The following is a 21,035-nucleotide window of genomic DNA, read 5'->3' as shown; positions in this document are numbered from 1 at the left end:
GCTGAGATCAGCACCCAGGCCCACTCCCAATACGACGCCAGCTGGTGGCACCTCACCACCGTGGTCCTCCTCCCCCAAACCCCCAGTCTTAGTCTAACCGTGAAAAAAGCATCTGACAGACACAAATTGAGAGACTGTCTTTAAAATGCGAGCACCCCCCAGAACTGTCAAGGCCGTGAGAAAACAAGGGAAGACGGAGAAACCGTCACAGGCCAGAGGAGAGTAAGGAGACGTGATGACTAAATGCCCTGTGTTCTTTTGGGTGGGGGCCAGCAGGGGTCGGAAGACGGCTGTTAGAGGAAAAACCGGTGACATCTGAACAAAATGAGTTTGGTGAGTACTAATGTACCAACGTTGGTTTCTTAGCCGTGATAAATGTACTGTGGTGATGTAAGATGTTAGCAGAGGAAAGTGGGTCAGGGGTATGTGAGAACTCCAGACTATCTCTGCAACTTTCCCGTAAATCTAAGATTATTCCAAAATAAAAAGGTTATTTTTTAAAAGTACATTATACACCTATAGGTCTTTACAGACCTGTCATTTAAAAAGTTGAATAATTAGAAAACTCAGTTAATGGAGGCCGCCCCGCCTACATGGAATCTCCGCTCAAAGCCCACTTGACAGCGACCTTCTCTCATGAGGAGAGACACAGAGAAGCAAGAGCAGCTAAGCGGTGGTGGGGGGGGACCCCTAAGCACGACTGGTTTGCCTGTACATAACCATGGACCCCTTGCTCTAAGCCATCTTCTCCTAGAGGACTTGATTTTTTTTATAACAGAAATTCTATGAATTCCAGAATCATTTGTGCTAATAGATATATTCTAGATAAAAGTACAAATCTGGATGATCGCCTTAGATTCGGCTCTCAGGAGAGCGGAATCACATCCGTCTCCTCCCTACACCAGCTGAGATCAGCATCACTGGTGGTGGGAATCTGGTACTGAGAATGGTAAGGCAGGTAGAAAAAACAAGTCTGGAGACTGGGTTTGGGCTGAGAGGTTGGGTGGAAAGGAGAGACTTTAGCATATTTCAAGTTCTGCTGAGCTCTTACTAATCGCCTAAGGAAGGGAGAGGGAAACGAAGGGAAGAAATGAACATGTATCACTCACCTAACACATGACCAGCACCAAGTTGGGCCCTTTACATAAACTGTCTCATTTAAGTCTCACAAGCACACCACAAAACAGGCATTGTTATATCCATTTCACGGTGCAGAAAACCAAGGCTCAGAGAGGTCAAGTGTTTGTAAAAGGTCACACAGCCAGTAGGGAGCAGAACAGAGGCTCACACCATGTCCTGTGGACTCCTTGGACTCTTTTTTCCCTCTTCCTCCTTCCTGCACTGCCTGGCTTCCTGCTCATAGGGGCCACTTCTGATCCCAGAACTGGGAAGAGCTTTTCCCACAGAAACAACCAACCAGCTGACAAAGGAATCTGGAATATTAGCCACACTCTGGTTATCGTAAGCAACTTGAAAAGAAAAGTTTCTAGCTCTCTGTTCTAAGCAACGTTAATTATAAATTCATATTGAATAAAAGATCATTCCTGACACTTAAGGGAGCAGAGGGAATTAGAAGAGGAAGCATGAGAGTAGCGTGATAAGGCTCAAGTCCCACATTGGCCACGTCCAACGTGGAGGCCAGGCTGGGAGAAAGGCAGGCCTTGTCTGAGGCCACCGTGAAGGTGCTGGGAGGCTGAGCCAGGGTGGGGAATGGCACACAAAGGATCAAACTGAGATCTATGATTGCAGGAAAAAGGAAGCAGGAAAGACTCCAAATGGGGCTACGAAGGAACCTCAACCTGAAAGCAGGGCTCTACCTGGAATCCAGGTAGAAAAGACCTAATTTTCCTTGCGCACCAGTTGGGATACAGATGAAGGTGGTGGTGGCTCAGAGGAAAGCCTTCTTAAGATTTTTCAATAGCAAAACTGTTATTTATTCTATTTCCCCAGTCCTGGTTACAGAGGAGATATTAAAGTGATATGGACTAGAAATATATCCTTTGCCCATTTTTCAATTGGGTTATCTGTTTTTTTTGCTATTGAATTGTATGAGTTTTTTATCATATGTTGGATATTAACCCCCTAACTTGACTGTGGTAATTATTTCACAATGTATACATATATTGAGTCATCACACTGTATTGTACATCTTAAAAGAAAATGCAACATGGGATTCTGGATTGATACTGGGACAGAAAGAAAACTCTACTGGAAAAACTCAGAAATCTGGTCAAAGCCTGAAGTTTAGCTAATAATATTGCATCAGTGTTAGTTTCCTGATTTCAGTAGTTGTCCTGTGAGATAGTAAAATTAAGAGAAGCTCAGTGAAGACTATATGGGCATTTTCTATACTATCTTTGCAACTTTCCTTTAAGTCTAAAATTATATAAAATTCAAAAAAATTTTAAATATATGTCATTTCATATTGAAGATTATCCATCCTCCGATAAATGCAGTTGGGAGTTAAGACAGGGTACCATGGTTCACATGGAATTTAATTGGCTTTAGAAGCATTTTCAGTAAATCATGTCCCTTTCTAGACCAGAGTTTCTCAACCTCAGCAGTACTGACATGTTGGGCTAGATAGTTCTTTGTTGCTGGGGGCTGTCCTGCACATTGTAGGATGTTTACCAGCATCCCGGGCCTCTACCCACTAGATGCCAATACCACTCCCCTCCCTGCTTGTGACAACCAAAAACGTCTCTGGACATTGTCAAGTGTCCCAGATGGTGGGGGACAGCTAAATCATCCCAAGTTGCTCTAGATCTAAGAGGCACTTGAAGCTTTCAGACCACACATATTTGAGTGCCCTCTCTGTGACAGGCACAGGACAAGGGCTAGGAATACTGGAGTGCATGAGTCAGGTAAAATCCCAGCTCTTTAAGAGCTACTAGGGGAGACTGGAAATACGCTAAAAAACAAATTTAAAAATTTCAGATGGAGGAAAAGGCTCTGAGAGAAATAGAGTGATGTGACAGAGAATAATTTATGTGAGTGGTGGGGTTGGCAGGTGGTCATCAGTTCAGACTGGGTGGTCAAGGAGGGTTCACAAAGGAAGTACTCTTTGAGCTGAGACCTGAATGATGGAGGAACCATGTGTGATGCAGAATAGAGAGAACAGAAATAAATCCATGCCTATACAGTCAATTGATCTTTGACAGGGTACCAAGAATACACAATGGGGAAAGGATAGTTTCTTCAACAAATGATGCTGGGAAAACTGGATATCCACATGCAAAAGAATGAAATTGGACCCTTATCTTACACAATACACAAAAGTCAACTCAAAATGGATTAAACATAGGACCTGAAACTGTAAAACTCCTTGAAGAAAAGGAGTGAAAGCTTCGTAACATTTGTGTTGGCAGTGATTTCATGGATATGACCCCAAAAGCACAGGTAACAAAACAAAGATAGATGTGTGGGATTACATCAAACTAATAAGCTTTGGTACAATCAACAAAGGAAACGACAGAATGAAAAGGCAACCTACAGAATGGGAGAAAATATTTTCAAACCATGTATCTGATAAGGTGTTAATTTCCAAAGTATATAAAGAACTCCTGTAGCTCAATAGCAAAGAAATGAATAACCTGATTAAAAAAAAAGAAATTAAAAAAATTTATTTATTTATTTGGCTGCACTGGATCTTAGTTGCGGCACACAGGGATCTTCATTGCTGCATGCGAGATCTTCGTTGTGGCATGCGGGATCTTTAGTTGCGACATGCAAAGTCTTAGTTGTGGCATGTGGGATCTAGTTCCCTGACCAGAGATTGAACCCAGGCCCCCTGCATTGGGAGCACAGAGTCTTTAGCCACTGGACCACCAGGGAAGTCTCACGAACAACCTGATTTTAAAATGGCCTAAAGGGACTTCCTTGGTGGTACACTGGTTAAGAATCCACCTGCCAATGCAGGGGATATGGGTTCAAGCCTTGGTCCAGGAAGATCCCACATGCCGCATGACAGCTAAGTACGTGTGCCACAACTACTGAGCCTGCGCCCTAGAGCCCGTGAGCCACAACTACTGAGCACACGTGCCACAACTACTGAAGCCTGCGTGCCTAGAGCCCGTGCTCCACAACAAGAGAAGCCACCGCAGTGAGAAGGCCTCACACCACAACAAAGAGTGGCCCCTGCTCACCATAACTAGGGAAAGCCCGTGTGCAGCAACGAAGACCCAACACAGCCAAAAATAAATAAATAAAAAAATGGACTAAAGACTTGAATAGACATTTCTCTAAAGATGACATAAAAATGGCCATCAGGCATATAAAAAGGTGCTCAACATCACTAACAATCAGGAAAATGCAAATCAAACCCCAAAACGACATATTACCTCACATCTGTTAGAATGGCTAATATAAAAAAAAAGACAGCAAGTGCTGGTGAGAATATGGAGAAACTGGAACTCCCATACACTATTTGTGGGAATGTAAATTGGTACAGCCATTATGGAAAACAGTATGGAGGCTCCTAAAAAAATTAAAAATAGAACTACCATATTGATTCAAGAATCCCATTTCTGGGTATTTATCCAAAAGAACTGAAGTCAGGATCCTGAAGAGATTATTTGCACATCCATGGTCACTGAAGCATCATTATTCACAATAGCTAAGACATGGAAACAACCTATATGCCCATTGACAGATGACTGGATTAAAAAAATGTGGTATATACATAAAATGGAATATTATTTAGCCTTAAAAAGGAAGGAAATTCTGTCATATATATAACAAGATGGACAAACCTTAAAGACATTATACTAAGTGAAATAAGCCAGTCACAGAAGGACAAATACTGCATGATTCCACTTACATGAAGTATCTAAAATAGTCAAACTCTTAGAATCAGAGAGTGGAATGGGAGTTGCCAGGGGCTGGGGGTATAGAGTAGAGATGGGGAGTGATGGAGAGCTGGTATTCAATAGGCATAAGGTTTCAATTATGTCAGGTAGCTTTACATCATTGTGCCTATAGTACAATACTGTATTGTACACTTAAGAGTACAGTACTGGATACTGTACACAAATATTTAAGAGGGTAGATCTCATGTTGTGATCTTACCCCGATAAAATAAAAAAGAAGGAACCATGTGAAGATGTGGGACAGAATGTTCTGTAAGAGAACACGTGTGGAAGCTCTGAAGAGGGAATAAGGTTAGTGCACTGAGGGGCAGAGTGCAGACCAGCGAGGCTGAAGTGAGTGAGGGGGCAGGGGAGGAGCTGGGCTCACAGGCGGCCCGGCCAGACCACGTGGAAGGCACTGGAGAGCTTCAGCCAGGATGACACGCTCTGCTTTGTGTTTTAAAGCTACCCCCTGCTGGAGGGCATTATGCTGAGTGAAATAAGTCAGACAGAAAGACAAATCCTATGTGATATCATTTATGTGTGGGATCTAAAAAATACAACAAACTAGTGAATAAAACAGAAAAGAAGCAGATTCACAGACATAGGGAATGTACCAGTGGGGAGAGGGAAGGGGGAAGGGGCAAGATAGAGGAGTAGGGAAAAAAAGAGGAGGTGTTATTATGGGATTATATGAAATCATTTGTGTGAAACTTTTGACAATTGTAAAGCACTATAGAATTTAAAGAACCCTTCATTCATTTAAAAAAAGAAAGAAAGAAAGAAAAAACAGCCATTTCCCTGGCTGCTGGGTGGAGGACCACGAGGGCATAAGTGGGAGCAGTCCAGATTACATGTGAATAGGGAACTAGAAGGCCCTGATCCCAATCCAGAGGGCACGAGTGCTCCCAGACTCACGAAGCCTGGCTGGGACAGAGGCCAGGCTGTGGCAGTTCCAAAACAGAGCGAGGGCTTGGAGCACCAGATTCCTGGAAAATGGGGGCGTTTCTGGAGAAATGATTGTTTGTTAAGCTTTGTAGCTTGAACATATCCTTAAATGTCTGCTTTCCTGCTCCCCATTTTTCCATCTCCCTTTAATGATTCTTTTCCTTAACGACTGGTTTTTCTGCTCGCCATTTTATAACAGACATGGAACCATCGGAACAAGGTTCTCAACCTGACCCCTGCACCGACCCAGGAAGGTTTGCACATCCCTCCCCAAGGGTGCAGAGTAAAGGTGGTGACTTACCTCGGCGCACCGTGTGAGGGCTCGGGCCGGCGGAATTGTGCGTAGGGCCCACAGATAGCTGATGGGAGCCGCCAGTGGCCTGGGCCTGGCTTTGCCCGGGGGCCGCCTGACTGCTGTTTCTCCCGGGTACAGGTGCAGCCGCAGGATCCTTGGGCTTTGGAGGACTAAGGGAAGCAGAAGCCAAGTTAGATGTCAGGCACTCCCAGCTAGAAAAGCTAAACATGCTAAAATATCAGATTCCAGCTAGAGTTTTCACTGCAGCGGGCAAGGAGGTGATCTGAAATTTTAAATAGCTCACACTGGGTCTGTGAAGCTAATATTTGGTGCCACACAGGACCACATATTTTATGAGATTCATGGCATCAGACTATCTTCCAACTACTCTGCCACTTAAATATCATGATAGAGGCCATTTCAAGTTCTAGTGTGCTTGCACTTAAATTGGGCAGTATTTAAAAACATGAAAGGGTTTTTGGACTTCAAAATAATGCGATTTTGTCATAAACGATGCACAAAACTAAGCAAATGCAATAGCAAAATACTAACACTACTCTAAATTACAAAGTGCTCAATTATTATCAGTAATTTGGACTTCAGGAAAGAGAAACTCTGAGAGGCTAAATGATTGCTCAGGGCCCAGAGTTGGTTAATACTGGGGTAGGGATCAGAGCTCAGGCTTCCTAATTCCTGGCTCAGAACTTTTTTTTTTTAAGTTTAAAAAAATTTTATTTATTTATTTATTTTATTTTTGGCTGTGTTGGGTCTTCGTTTCTGTGCAAGGGCTTTCTCTAGTTGCGGCAAGCGGGGGCCACTCTTCATCGCGGTGCGTGGGCCACTCACTGTCGCGGCCTCTCTTGTCGTGGAGCACAAGCTCCAGACGCGCAGGCTCAGTAGTTGTGGCTCACGGGCTTAGGTGCTCCGCGGCATGTGGGATCTTCCCAGACCAGGGCCCGAACCCGTGTCCCTGCATTGGCAGGCATATTCTCAACCACTGCGCCACCAGGGAAGCCCTGGCTCAGAACTTTTTATACTGAACTTTATAGCTACAATTTGTCAAGGTCACCAAAGAGTAAATGGCATTAGTGAGATGTACACAAAAATATCTACAGAGCAAAAGAACAAAGAGCAAATTGATAACTGACATTCTATTTGTCCTTCTGCAGTGAAGACTAATTATTGTCTTAAATAATATATTTAGCCTTGATTAAACAAATTGAATGCTACAGGTAAATGGAAATGTGTAAGAGTTTGCTAAGACTTTTTTTTCTCCAAGAAAAAGATTTAAGCCCAAACAAATATATGTGTGGTAGCAGTTACGGAAAGACCAACGTGGAGCTTACGACGTGCATGTGAAGCACTAGGGAGTTTGAAGCCTTAGACATTTTTAACCAAAAAAGTGAATTTCCTCAAATTATACGGGTAGAAAGGTATTCAGGAATGCACAAAGTCCTCAGAGTTCAGCTATAAGGATTTAACGAGATTCCGATCTCCTAAGCAGCTAGCTTCACACAGCACGAGGCACTCTCTCTCCACCCAAAGAAGAAGAGGTGAGGGAGTTCTCCCAAGGCAAAGTCACCTCTGGGCGGAAAAAAAGTACACGATTAACAGGCCATCCTTGTTTTATCATTTATTTTACTTTATATGTAATCATTTAGTGCTTTATAGGTGGCCACGGTAGACCAAATGCAATAAAAATGTTAGCACGTACTAGAGGGGCTCATCTTTTACAGCAGCTGCCAGTTCTGTACGACCCGAGATACCACCTGAAGTGGCCTCTGGTGGTCATCTGCCTAGGTCAGAGTGGAGAACTGAATTTGTGCAAATTAAATAAAGGTCTCAACTTCAAAGGTATTTTTCCTTTAAGTTGCTATATATTCTTAGTCCGCTCCAGGTGGTTAATCAAAAGGTGAAGCAACAAAAGAGCTTCTTAAGAAAACCTATCATCACATTTTCTACCTTGTACTCATGTATCACCTGCCCTACAAGACTGAAAGCCAGGGGGTTGGGGGGATGCTCAGTATAGCAGAGACAGCACATATTATTCAGTACTCAGTTATTCAGTAAATCTGATTGGATGAATGGATGGATGGATGGATGGATGGATGGATGGATGAATGATAAATGGATGGATGGATGGATGGATGGATGGATGGATGGATGAATGATAAATGGATGGACGGATGAATGAATGGATGAGTGAGTGAATGCCAGGAATATAATAACTTCACTAACTTGTTGCATTCAAATGTTTACTAGTTAGCATACTGAATGACAACAAGCAAATGGTACACGAACAACGAGTACACATCAAACAGGTAAGAGAGGCTTATAAGACTGCTAGACACTTATCGGCTTCTGGCTTCCAGCCCCAAAGCAGTATGGTAAAGAATGCAAACAAATGTTGCTTTCTTTTGAAAACAGGAAAGGAAGCAAGCAATTTGCAGTCTTTTTTTCCATCCTTTGCCAACCGGAAGAGTGAAGGCAAAGCTGGTTCACTCCATGCCTAGTGATCCTTGGGGCATGGAGGCCATGCCCACAGGCCAGCGCCTGCAAGAAGGCTGGGGTGTCTGGCACCCACCGCCAGCAGATGCTGGCCTCCTTACCTGCTGTCGCCCGGGCTGGGCCCCTGCTCCAGTATGCCCGCAGAGGAGGGGACAGTCCCACCCCCTGTGCTGCTTTCGGCCCTAGAGCCCTGGGGAGGGGGCTCTGGGCCCGCTGGAGCCAAGGTGCTGCCATCTGTGGGCGGGAGTGGCGGCTGGAAAGCAGGGGATATGTGCTTTCTATTTAGGGTGCCACCCCGCCGGTGAGCCTGGAAGTCCATAAGCTTCACACCAAAGCTACACAGAGAGAAGAAACAGTCAACAACACACCATGCGAGCCGACTACTGACACAGAAGCCCATGGGTCCTTGCGTGTAAAACCCCACACGCAGGGACAGCCACCCAAGTTGCCCAGCATGCAATGAAGCGGCAAGGACCAGATTAATGGTCACTCCTGTTACCCAGGCAAGCAACTCAAGTGGGCTTTAAACTTGGACCTGGTACTCATCAATGCCCTTTCTCAAAGTGGGTATGAGCAGCTGAAAGCAAATGGGCAGCCTTCATCTTGAGTAGGTGACATCATGTTTGTGTTTTTATTTCCATAGTACGATGTACAAGGCAATTATCTCGAACCTGTGTGTTTGGGCATCAAGGTGGAAGCTGAGTGCAGAAGTGCCACCAGTGGCAACGTAAGGCTGTCACATTGCACTGCCTCTTAAGCTGAGATGTACAAACACTGGTCTATGCGTATGCGAAGAATGTATCTGAAAGGATGTGTAGGACTGGAAAAATAGTTGCTTTGGGGAAGGGGATGGTGGTTGGAGGACAGGTTAGAAGGGATATTCACTTTTCACTGAAGCCCACTGGTGTATGAACCTCAACACTTTTTTCCAGTTCAAAAAATAAAAAGACACATGGCTCCCTGGGCTTGTGGCTACTGGGTCAGTTGGCGGGGGGAATCCATCCAGGAAGATGGCTAAGAACTGTTTATTGTGTGCTAACTAGACCCATGACATTCCATTCTGTAAGTTAAAATATATAAAGGCTAATTCTGTGGAGGACAGAGTTTGTCATCAGGAAGCACTTCTGAATGTGGGAATGTGGGTTCAGAGAAGTGACAGAATAGAAAAGTAAAGCTTTTTCCTTTGCTATGGGTTTAAAAAAAAAAAGAAGGCAAAACAAAAAACAGACCACACTATAAGATTGGGCAATTAGAATAAGAGCTTGCTGTTTAGTTTTAATGTAAAACTATTTTCAGTAACATTAATGCATGTATGCGAGAAAAGCACATGACTTCTAACTCAGCATTACTGGTGAACACAGTGGCACTTAAGCACACATGTCGGATAGATTGGCATCTGAAGGCAAAAATCACAAATAGCCTTAACAACCTTTGAAAGTCCCACAAATCACCCAAGAAGCCTAGCAATAAAGACTAGTACTGTCTCTCACTAGTCCAACACAGGCTTTTTTTTGGATTCCAGAATTGGCAAACACTGAGGTTTCTATGGTTGGCTTCCAATGAGGGGCCAGGTTATACTAAGAATATATGTCTTCAAACACCAACTCGCACATGTCACTGTGAGGGGTGGGTTGCTCTCACATTCACTCCTGGACAGACGTCCACAATACTTAACATTTTTTTTTCTTTTTCTTTCTTTTTCCCCAGTCAAGTACATTTAGGTGAATTTGTAACATGTGTGTGATGCTACCGTGTAGGGCTTATCAGAGACCACCAAGTAAAGCTTGAATGTGTCAGGTATGATTGTTAACTGACAAGCTACACACCTACTTTGGGGTCAGATTAATGTTTGCAATGGACTAAAGCAGAATTCCTGAAACTAGCTGGACTCTAACAGGCCTGGGTGCAGGCCACTCCCCAGTGGCAAGGCCACTGAGGCAGGACCAGGGACGGTGGGCCACCGACTCCTCTCCAAGCCATCGACTGCCGGTGTGAAAGTCAATAGCTCTGCACACACCTCTCCTTCTTCAGCAGGTCCCCCTCCATCACCGCCATGCTGGCAGGCCGCTTCCTCTCCAGGGTCCCCGAGTCGACAGAGTCATTTCCAGTGTGGGATGAGTGATTGGAATTTGGGGTGGTGAGAGGTACGAATGCTTCTGAAACATTAAATTCCACCTCTGCCAGAAGAAAGAAACAAGTGTATATGAGACACAGGGCACAGGGGTTGAGGGAGCTTGAGAACACCCCACTGGAATAGGAGCCTCATTTTTCCATCCACAAGCCCTCACTATTTCACAGGTGGAAGCCCCGGGCACTCTCACCTTCTTAAAGGACAGTTTACCAAACCAGGGTGGCGGGTAAAATAAGAAAACCAGAAATAGGGGAGGGGTTATGATTCAGAATCCAAGTCACACAACACCCCTGCTTTCCTTTTTGTTAAAAAAAATATCATGGAATACAGAAGAGGAATGTGAGCATGGGTTATACTTATCTGAATCATAAAAAAATAAGATATTTACAACTTGATATTAAATCGAAATAAAAGGCAACATCAATTCCATACTGCCTACAGCAGATTTTGAAGACTCGTTTTCTCAAAGGAAATCTTGGACAGAATGACAATATTCATTCATCCATCACACATTTACTGCACAACCTTACATGAGTGGGGCGTGATTCTCGACGGCGGAAGTCAGTGGTAAAGAAAAGATGAGCGTGTCCTGGCCTCACGGAGCTTACACGCCAGAGGATGACAGCAGGGCTGCTCTGGGCAAAGCTGGGGTGGGAGGTCCAGACTCCCAGCACTTGCCCAACCAGTACCCGCAAAGGGAGCCACGGAACCTCTGAGGATCCCTGCGTATTCAGTGTCACCTCTTCTATAACGCAATCCCTGGCACTTTGTGCCCAGCATGAGTTGTCAACTCATTCCCCATCCATCTTCCTTCTAATGTGCCATGTGTTACAGTTTCTCTGATGAGGAAGCCTCCTTCTCCAGTGACCAAGTTCCTCCAGGGAAGACAGCATGTCTTACCAGCAAACATATGCGCCTAGGGAGTGTCCAGTATACACTGGCTGAATGAATGAATCCATGTTGAGTGAAACAAAGTGAAATACACAATAACGTGGTTACTGCTTTGTCAAAATATGAATGCAAATAGTCTAAAAAGAAACGTGAAAAAGTGAAGCCAATTATGTAATCATGAAGGGATTACTGAAGTATCTGCTTCTTTAAAAAGATTTTTTTTTTTCGGTACGCGGGCCTCTCACTGTTGTGGCCTCTCCTATTGCGGAGCACAGGCTCCGGACGCGCAGGCTCAGTGGCCATGGCTCACGGGCCCAGTTGCTCTGCGGCATGTGGGATCTTTCCGGACCGGGGCACAAACCCGCGTCCCCTGCATCGGCAGGCGGGCTCTCAACCACTGTGCCACCAGGGAAGCCCCTAAAAAGATTTTTTATACTATTGTTGTATATTATTGTGCTTTTGGAGTCAGTGAACTCGGAGTGGCAGTTACCTTCGGGGAAGAACCAGTTGGCGTGCTGAATGATGGGTTCAATGACAGCAACCACGTGGACGGATGTGGCCGCTGCCATTTCGGCTAGCGTTCTGCAAAGGAAGTTCACAAAGTTAAAACACCTTCCCTAGGCAGCCTCTGATTTCTGCAGGTTGAGTCAGGGCAATTCAATTTTTTATATCAGAAGGATAAAACATTTAAGTACAAATGCAAAAATTAAATGCACAAGGCCCTGGCCTAGGGGTGTGGCAGTGATCACCCAGGAAGAGAGATTGCCCTGACTCGGCTGTCACTTCTTAGTCTGTGTTGTGATAACAACTAGGCATAAGTCAGTGACCAACAGTGTGCCAGAATGCTGGTTTTCAGTTGTTTGGGGACAGGGTTGCATTTACCCACTGGCACAGTCCTTCCCCTGGGAGTCATCTTCTAAGTCTCCAGATCACCACAAACCCATTCTGCCTAGAATGCAGCCAAGCGTATGCAGTGTTTCAGGGTGCCTCTCATCATCAGAAGACCTGGGCCCCCCCATTTACACATATTATTAAGGCTGTCACGCACGTATGTGGACTGGTCCCCAGATGCATGTTCAGAAGCTGACTGCATCCGAATGCCCAGGGCCCAAAAGGAAGAAAATAAAGAAGAATCATTGTTCCTGCTATTGAGGGGCTCATATCCAGTTCAGAGTCAGAACACGGGAAAGCAGACAAGCTGCAAGGGCCTGACATTTACTGAGCACCTACCGTGTTCAGAGCCTCAGATTCCTCCCTGCGTTTAATTTTTACAACATGGGGACTGTTCTGAGGCCTTATAAATGAAGACACTGAATCCTTGATAGGCTGGATCCCACACCTGACTGCCCCAAACCTATCTCCTCCCTCATTTTATCACTCTGACCTCTCTTTCCATTGGGGAGAACACTTTCACCCCAATTTCCAACCAGGTGAAAGTTCTAGCTCCTTTTAAATTCCAGCTTAAAATGCAAGCTCTGCCTGTAAATTACCCTCCCCACCCGTTCACACTTCCCTCTGCCCATCTGGATTCTGATCCCTCCTGTACCTTAGAACCTTAGAACTGGGGAGGAACAGTCCACTCCTGTTCTTTGCAAATTTTTCTTTTTGAGGAGCTACTGTTTGTCTATTGATTTCAAGACCTTTTTATATACCTGGATATTTTTTGAGGAACTCCTAGTTTGTGAATTGCCATTTATTTAAGGAGCTTTCTGACTTACAGAAGTTTCTAGCTGTTACAGAGCTAAATCTCTTTGTTTCCAGAACTGACTTTATGTTTATAAAATTCATTTATATCCCAAAAGCTAATAAATATTTACCTGCCGTGTTTATGTTTATTTATTTATTTTTTAACCTGCCATATTTATGACATCACTCTTTATATTTACCTCTTTGGTCTTCCTGGAATTTATTTGCTATAAGATGTGACGTACTATGTAGTTAGCTTTTATATCCACTAATCTTTCATTTGCTTTATGACATTGGATCTTTGTAAAGAATCTTATAAATACTTTCTGAAACAAGAGTGAGCATACATGAGGGAATGAATGAGTTAAAGATAGAAAGATTTTGATTCAGAAAGTCCCTGCATTTTTTGATGGAAATTTGAACCGCTCATGATTTTACAAAGCTGAACAGCAGTGACGGGGGGCAGGGAAGGGTGGTGAAGCTTAAGGACAGACTCCGTGGGCCCCACCATTTCCCTGCTGTGCAACCTTAAGCAAATTATTCGTCCTCTCTAAGCCTCAGCATCCTCATCTGCAAAAGTGAGGACCAAAGCACCAACTCCAAAAGATAACTTGCGAGGATTAAATGGATCATCATAATGCCACCAAACAGAGCAGACAACAACGTGACTTCCCAGACGCTTTCTAGCTGACCTCCTTGATCCCTCTCCTCCAGTCAATCTACAGCTCTCAATGCGAACAAATTATCTTTCTAAATGCAATTTGATCAAGTCATTCTTCTGCCGAGAAATTCTGATGCTCCCTTCCCCCCCATGACCCGTAAAAGCAAGATACGTGAGGCCCTTCCTAACCTGGCTCCAGCTCCATAAACCTCAGCCACAGCCTCATGGCCCCTGTGCTCAAGTTACATGAGACCACATGATTACGCTCCCCCCGCCCCCGCCCAACATAGAGACCAGGCCCTTTCACACCCGCTGTGCGGGGCTCATTCAGGTCCCACGCGTGGGAAACCATTCATCCATCAGCCCCTCAAGTGCCATCGCCTCCTGAACTTCTCAACCTGAGCTGTGTTCCTCCTTCATAACGTCTGTGATACACAGACGTGTATGTGGAGCTTATCACTGCACTATAGCCGTCCACCTGCCTGGCTGCCCAGGACTGGGGCCCCTTGAGGACTGGGACAAGGTCTCCTACACCTTTGTGCGACCAGCATCTGGGACAGGCCCAGCTCACAGCAGTGCTCCGAGAAAGTCAGCTAAAGGGAAAGATCAACTTCAGAAGTGACTTACATTTCTATTGTTCCCATCAGGTGGAAAGAAGTTACAATAATAGGATATGGGAAATGATTACTCACCCTTCATTTTTGGCCCATAACAAGTTAGGGCCTAACACGATTGCAATGTTGCTGGGAGTCATTTTATTAATGTCACTGGTCTGAGCAAGCTTTGCAAGGAACTTGATTAAATACCTATGGAACAAAAGAGAAGGGGGAGAGCATCTACTCTGAAATATCTGGAGGAATAGTATCTCCCTGCCCGGGGGGCGCTCAGCCCCAGACTGCTCAGGTGCTAACTGCAGGGTGTTAAATGACTAAATCCAAACCGGGCTCGGGTTAAGCGTGTGTTCTTTGTTTCATGGAACAGATAGTTTAGAGCTTGAAAGGTGAAAACAGGTCAAATGTAAACCTCAAAGATTCGATCTCTATATGCTGTGTATTTCTAATCCGTTTCTCCTTTATGCCCTATCTATCCCGAAATAGATTATGCTATGATTAACAATGGGATCAATGTTTTTAATACAAACATTAAAAAAATAGAAGTATAGGTATATTGCTTAAAAGAAACTGTATTTGAAAATGCTTTAGGCTGTAATTACGAAGATATCCAATCTATCGTATAGATATACTCTCTTATGTACAAGAACAGCACTATAAAAGCAAAAAATTAAGGACAACCCAACTATCTACCAATAGGGGGCTGATTAAATAAATTACAACATAGCCACACAGTGGAGTAGTATGCAGTCATAAAAAAGTAAGAAGTACTGATATGGACAAACCTACAGGATGTATATTAAGCAAAGAAAGCAAGGAGGAGAATGATGTATATAATATACATTGCCATTTGGTTTTTTAAAAAAGTGAAAGCTGTGAGAGAAAGAAATGGTTGTACATATGTATATGTATATATATATTTGATTCTATATGTATCATCTCTTGCTGACAGGATATATAAGAAACTGAAAACATAGGTTGTGTCTCAGGAGAGGAAGTAGGGTGGCTGGGAGAGAGGAAGAGGAGAGAGATATTTTCCACTGTACGTCTTTGAACTTTGAACCATGGGAATGTCCTCCCTATTCAAAAAACAATTAGTAAAAATTTTAATGAGTAAATTAAATAAAATAAAAGGCTAAATCCCAAAGTAAAAGAACTGTAATTCAGTTTCCACCATAAGACACTAAATAGGCTAAGAGTATCTGCAACTCCAAGCTGAGTGTGTTAAATGAATCAAATAAGGAATATTATAAATATCAATGCACTCATACGGCAAAATTGAGAGTTAAGATATTAAAAGAGAATGTTTAGCTTAGCTTAGTGACAGGACCTAAGACTGAAATTAACGGTCAAGTGGCATACCAGAAATTTCACTAGTAAAGTATTTGTCATTTTGGACCAAATCCTCTCACAACATTTTCTTTGGTTTTAAATGACTTTGTTGCCTGGGGCTACCTTTTACCCTTCTCTCTATGCTTCTTCAAAGTTATATTTTAAGTCAAAGGGAAAATAGAGGTTAAATTCTAGAAATTTATTCCATGGTAAAATTTCCTAAAAACATAGTCATTCCATAAACTAATACATAATCTGCATTTCTTGAAATTTTATTTAGTAGGATGATTTGTGTTCTGCTTAAAATAAATTATGTAGCATATATGAAAGATATTACAGAAAGTACAGCTATTGTTTAATTTTTGCCTTTTAGATACTGGACAATTTAGACTCCAAATCCAACATACTGTCAGTCAACCTTTCCATAAGAATTTTTTTCCCCAATAGCTGCAACGATAAAATGATCAGGCAACTTACCTATTAATGCCAGACACAATCAATGTGCTTCAGATGCATCACAGTAATATACATCAAATCCCATTCCCAGCAAACCCGAGTTACTCTCCAGAGCATTTTTTTGATGTGTCAAACATGCTTGAATTAAATGGCCTCTCTGCTGTGGATTAAACCATTCTTCACTGTAGCTTGGTGGCTTAATTTGCAGAATGCCAATCATACATACCTAAAGTTAACAAAATTTTGTGGTGGCAACTTCTGACATGTTCTCCATAAATCCTGAAGTTTTTTGTCTTGATCTTGTACACTGAGAAAAAAAATTTATTCATAACCATTTATTAATACTCATTTTAGGAATACCTGTGTTCATCTGCTATATTAACAGCGATGCCTCTATTGACAGAGAAAGCACAGCTGGAAAACAGCACAGCGGGAGTTCCCTGGTGGTCTAGTGGATCCCATTTGGCACTTTCACTGCCATGGCCCGGGTTCAAGCCTTGGTCAGGGAACTGAGATCCCATAAGCTGTATGGTGCAGCCAAAATTTTAAAAAATGAATAAATAAATAATTTTTTAAAAGTCCATTTTTTGGGAAAGAAATTTGGAGTCAAATACTAACTAACATACTCTGAGCAGTTAGTCAGCCTTGCCAAGACTCAGTCTCCTGATGTGCCAAACTGGGGATAAGAATGTTAATTCTGCCAAGTGACAGTGAGACTTCAGAGGCAGAAAAAGGAGGGACCACCTAGACCAATGCATGGCACACAGGAGACATTCTGAAAGTTCTGTCTAGAAAATGTGTATATTCACGTACAGCCTCGGGGAGCCAGATGCTCCCAGCACCCAGACCCCTGGGTCTCTCCCTGCTCTCAGTACTGCTCAAAGGCTCCAGGCCAAGAAGCCCTTTCTGTTGTGAAGCAACTGCAGGAGGTCTTCTGCTGTAGAGTTTCAACGTGCAAGCTTTCACAAGCCCAAAGAGCCTGCAAAGCAGAGTCAACTCTGCCCACCAGCAGCACAGAGTGTTAAAAGTTGCCCACACGACATGCCTTTGGACTTAAAACCTCCTCCACAACTGAACCAGCCTGCAGAGCTTCGGGTAGGGGTTAAACATGATTATACTTTAGAAGCTAGTCGACGTGTCACCGGGAGGGGATGACAGTTCTCAGGTGTAGAAGCGACACACCAGTGGACGGATACCTTCCTTTACAGCTTATTTCCTCACAGGATGAGTTTGGGAGTCTCAGAACAGAGAGAAGAGTCAAGGCCTAGGAGAAGCGAAGGGGCCCACCCAATACGAGACCCTAGAACCCCGACCTGACACTGAGGGCAGGTTCCACTCCTTCAGCCCCACAAACACGGGCACTCACAGCAGGCCGCGCCCTGGGCTGGGTTCCAAGGACACAACCAGACCAAGGGCTTACTCTGACTTTAAAATCCTCACCACGTACCAGGGACAAAGTCTCTCACTCCACAGCTAAGGAGAAAAGCTCAGATGCCTGGTTCAAGTGATGACATAAAGTTCATCGGAACACACAGCTTATCTGCTGGGAACAGGTGACTGCATCTGAAGACCGGTGGGGGAGGAGTGGAAGGGCAGGGGAGATGTGTTCCTCTTCCCTTACAGGTGAGGAATTAAGACACCTCCGAGTGAGGGAGAACCGGGAGGGACAAGTTGACAAGGAGGTGGGCTGGTCGGCTGGAGAGGAACCTCTAGAACTTTTGCAACAAGACGGCCTTGCCTAAACCAACTACTTCCGGGCAGACGGAAGCTGGGAATGGAGGGGAAGGGATAAACAACAGGAACTCCAGCTTTGGGGCAGAGAGTTCTGGGTCTGAATTCCAGCTCTGCCAATTATTTGATGCCATTCCTCCCCCAGCCTCAGTTTCCTCATCTGTATAAGGAGGGTAACAACAACTTCTGCCTTTTATGTCATTAATTATGGGCTACGAGAAGTAATGGGCATAAGGATTACTACGGTACTCAGCACTCAGTAAGTGCTCAGTAAACATCAACTATTGTTACTGATAATGGGAACATTATATCATTACACAGCTGACTTCCCACACAGCTCTAAATACACTATTTTAACGTTATCATTAGTTTTATTTATTTATTTATTTATTTTTGGCTGTGTTGGGTCTTTGCTGCTGCACGCAGGCTTTTCTCTAGTTGCGGTGAGCGGGCGCTACTCTTCGTTGTGGTGCGTGGGCTTCTCATTGCGGTGGCTTCTCTTGTTGCGGAGCACTGGCTCTAGGCGTACGGGCTTCAGTAGTTGCAGCACGTGGGCTCAGTAGTTGTGGCGCACGGGCTTAGTTGCTCTGCTTCCCGGACCAGGGCGTGAACCCGTGTCCCCCGCACTGGCAGGCGGATTCTCAACAACTGCACCACCAGGGAAGCCCTTTAATGTTATTTTTATGATCCCCAAGGGTAAGATGATTTCCAAAGGGGACAGAGTATTGCGTCGTTTCCTTTTGCTTTTAAAACTAGGTGTTCTTTCAACTTACCTTGCAACTTGTGTCCATTCTTCATACAAATTAAAAGTCATCAAAGGTTCAGGCAGTTCCCGTAAATAGGACTTTAAAGCACCTGAAATTATTAACACCCTCTTTGAGTATGAGAAGGGGCAAGGCCGGAACTCTCAGGATATATTATTTTGCAAATTGAAATGATCTCAGCTATAACCGTTCACAATGTGTATAGAATAAATCATGAATTGGCAGGAGTGGTTACAGAATGAAATGCTCATAAAACAATTTCCACCCCGTGTAAAATATATTGAGAGATCAATAGAAAATAAAATTAGTTTCAAAGCTATCTTCTTAATAAGACATCATCTCTCTAGGCAGATGGAGATTTGGGGGTAAAAGGGAAGAAAATAAAAGCATGCCTCTAAACATTTGGATTATAAGCTACCTTCACCTTTACTTAATAATCAGGAAAACAAAACAAAACCCCCAAAACAGGAAGAGAAAAGATATGTATGTGTAAGTGTACGCACACATGCTTTTCAGTTTTATTTGTCATTTCAGTTTTGCCACTAAAACTTATAAGGAGACCATTTAATTTTAACTGTCACTTAATATTGGATCTTTAACTGATGATCTGTTACCACCTTGAGGGCGCCTCCTTGGAGCTCACCTGCTACAGCATGGGGGTCTGAGTAGAACTCATCCAGGTGAGAAGTAGAACAGTCTAAAGCAGCTTTCAGTTTCTTTAACTTGGAGGCCCCAGCCCCAATTCGGAAAAGGCCCTAAAGACAATGAAAAGCCGTTAGTATCAAGTTCAAGTTGTGAGCCTTACACTGAGTGGCAGTAAAAATCTGATGGAAGAGCCTTCCACCCACCCCGGCCCCCCAGCTCCAGCACAGCTTATCCAGGAGAGCTGCAGGGCTGTCGGGAGGAGTAAAGAGGACTGAGCTTGTACCCCGGGCAGAGTGACAGGCAGAGAGCGGACCATTTTTCATCAGTGCTAGCTTGTGCCCTGCCCCGTTGCCAAAATAACCATGCCTGTTAGGAATCGATTTAAAAGCAATATTCATTCTTCCACCAGGTTGATCACCATGGATTTTCTAAATTTAGGAATATTTTTTAAAAACTGAAATCTCAAGAAAAATTGTTAGGCTTGCCTACTGGTCACTTTCACTGCCCTAAATGTTACTTGGAGAAAAACCCATGACAGGTCAGCCACGGGAGAAGGCCTGATGGAGACACTGGGCCAGCACTTATAAGACTTGGGCTTTTAGCAACATTAATCTAGGCAGAGTTTCCCAACCTCAGCAGTACTGACATTTTGGGCCAAATAATTCTTTGTTGTGAGGCTGTCCTGTGCACTGAAGGATGTCTAGAAGCATCCCTGGTCTCTACCCCCTGGATATACAGTAGCAACTCTTCCCCCTGCTCCCCAGGTTGTGACAATCAAAAATGTCTGCAGACCTTGCCAAATCTTCCCCGGAGGCAGTGAAACTGCCCTTGGATGAGAAGCACTCATCTAGGCTGTTAGGAGCTGGGGTCACGGTGATGGGGTCGGGGTGTGGGGGCGTGACTGGAAGCAAATGCAAGGAAGGTTCCCCAGGGGGTTTCTTGATCTGGGTGCTGATTACATGGGTGAGTTCAGATGGTGAAAATGTATCAAGCTGTTCGCTTATGATACATGCACTTTTCTATATGTACGTTACACTTCAATACTAAGCTTTCAAAAGTTAAAAGAAGACTTGTGTTTTGATTCTAGCTCTGCCCCAGCATGAATTCCTCGTGTGCTGAATTCCTTGTCTACACAAGAAGAGTAATGAGACCTGCCCTGCTTGGTTCATGGGGTTTTCTGGGTAAGGATTCCACAAAATAAAGTATGTAAATGTCCCTCCCACTTCCACCCCACTACATAGTACTACACAAATATAAACTTCGTGTTATTAGAAACTAAAGCTCATGGGAGCTCTGGTTCTATAGTACCTCATGAAATTCATTTTCACAAATCACAACAACAGTGTAAAATGAAATAATCAAATGGGACCAAAAAGAAAAAGGCAGAGTGTACTGCGGGTAGGCAAGGTAAATACTGCTCTATGAAGCCTCTGTTTCATTTAGGGTCTACCATGGCAACATGGACAGGGTCTCAGTGTGAAATGTGGTCATGGTGAGCGCGGTTGGAGAGCCACTGGTCCGCAGAGGCC

General features: G+C 43.9%; 1 protein-coding gene across 7 annotated transcripts in view; it reads right to left on the bottom strand.

Moving 5' to 3' along the window:
- Nucleotides 1–21,035, bottom strand: part of ARHGAP17 (Rho GTPase activating protein 17) — an 89,852-nt gene that overhangs the window by 9,234 nt on the left and 59,583 nt on the right. For 6 of the 7 annotated variants that reach the window (XR_009534616.1, XR_009534617.1, XM_060119938.1 and 3 more), the window contains exons 11-18: nt 19,505–19,616; nt 18,871–18,952; nt 16,593–16,673; nt 14,660–14,773; nt 12,111–12,202; nt 10,616–10,775; nt 8,700–8,933; nt 6,097–6,260 (exon numbers count right to left, since the gene is read on the bottom strand). Coding sequence is in view for 5 of the 7 variants with exons in the window: in XM_060119938.1 (XP_059975921.1) it covers nt 6,097–6,260; nt 8,700–8,933; nt 10,616–10,775; nt 12,111–12,202; nt 14,660–14,773; nt 16,593–16,673; nt 18,871–18,952; nt 19,505–19,616 (1,039 nt within the window). In the remaining 2 variants the exon portion in view is untranslated. The remainder of the gene's footprint in view (nt 1–6,096; nt 6,261–8,699; nt 8,934–10,615; nt 10,776–12,110; nt 12,203–14,659; nt 14,774–16,592; nt 16,674–18,870; nt 18,953–19,504; nt 19,617–21,035) is intronic. The other variant, XM_060119941.1, reaches the window with a different exon arrangement.

This window comes from Mesoplodon densirostris, chromosome 16 (assembly GCF_025265405.1).
Source record: "Mesoplodon densirostris isolate mMesDen1 chromosome 16, mMesDen1 primary haplotype, whole genome shotgun sequence".
NCBI lineage: Eukaryota > Metazoa > Chordata > Mammalia > Artiodactyla > Ziphiidae > Mesoplodon > Mesoplodon densirostris.
The sequence above is the reverse complement of the archived record's forward strand: the minus strand, read 5'-3'. Positions and strand labels throughout refer to the sequence as shown.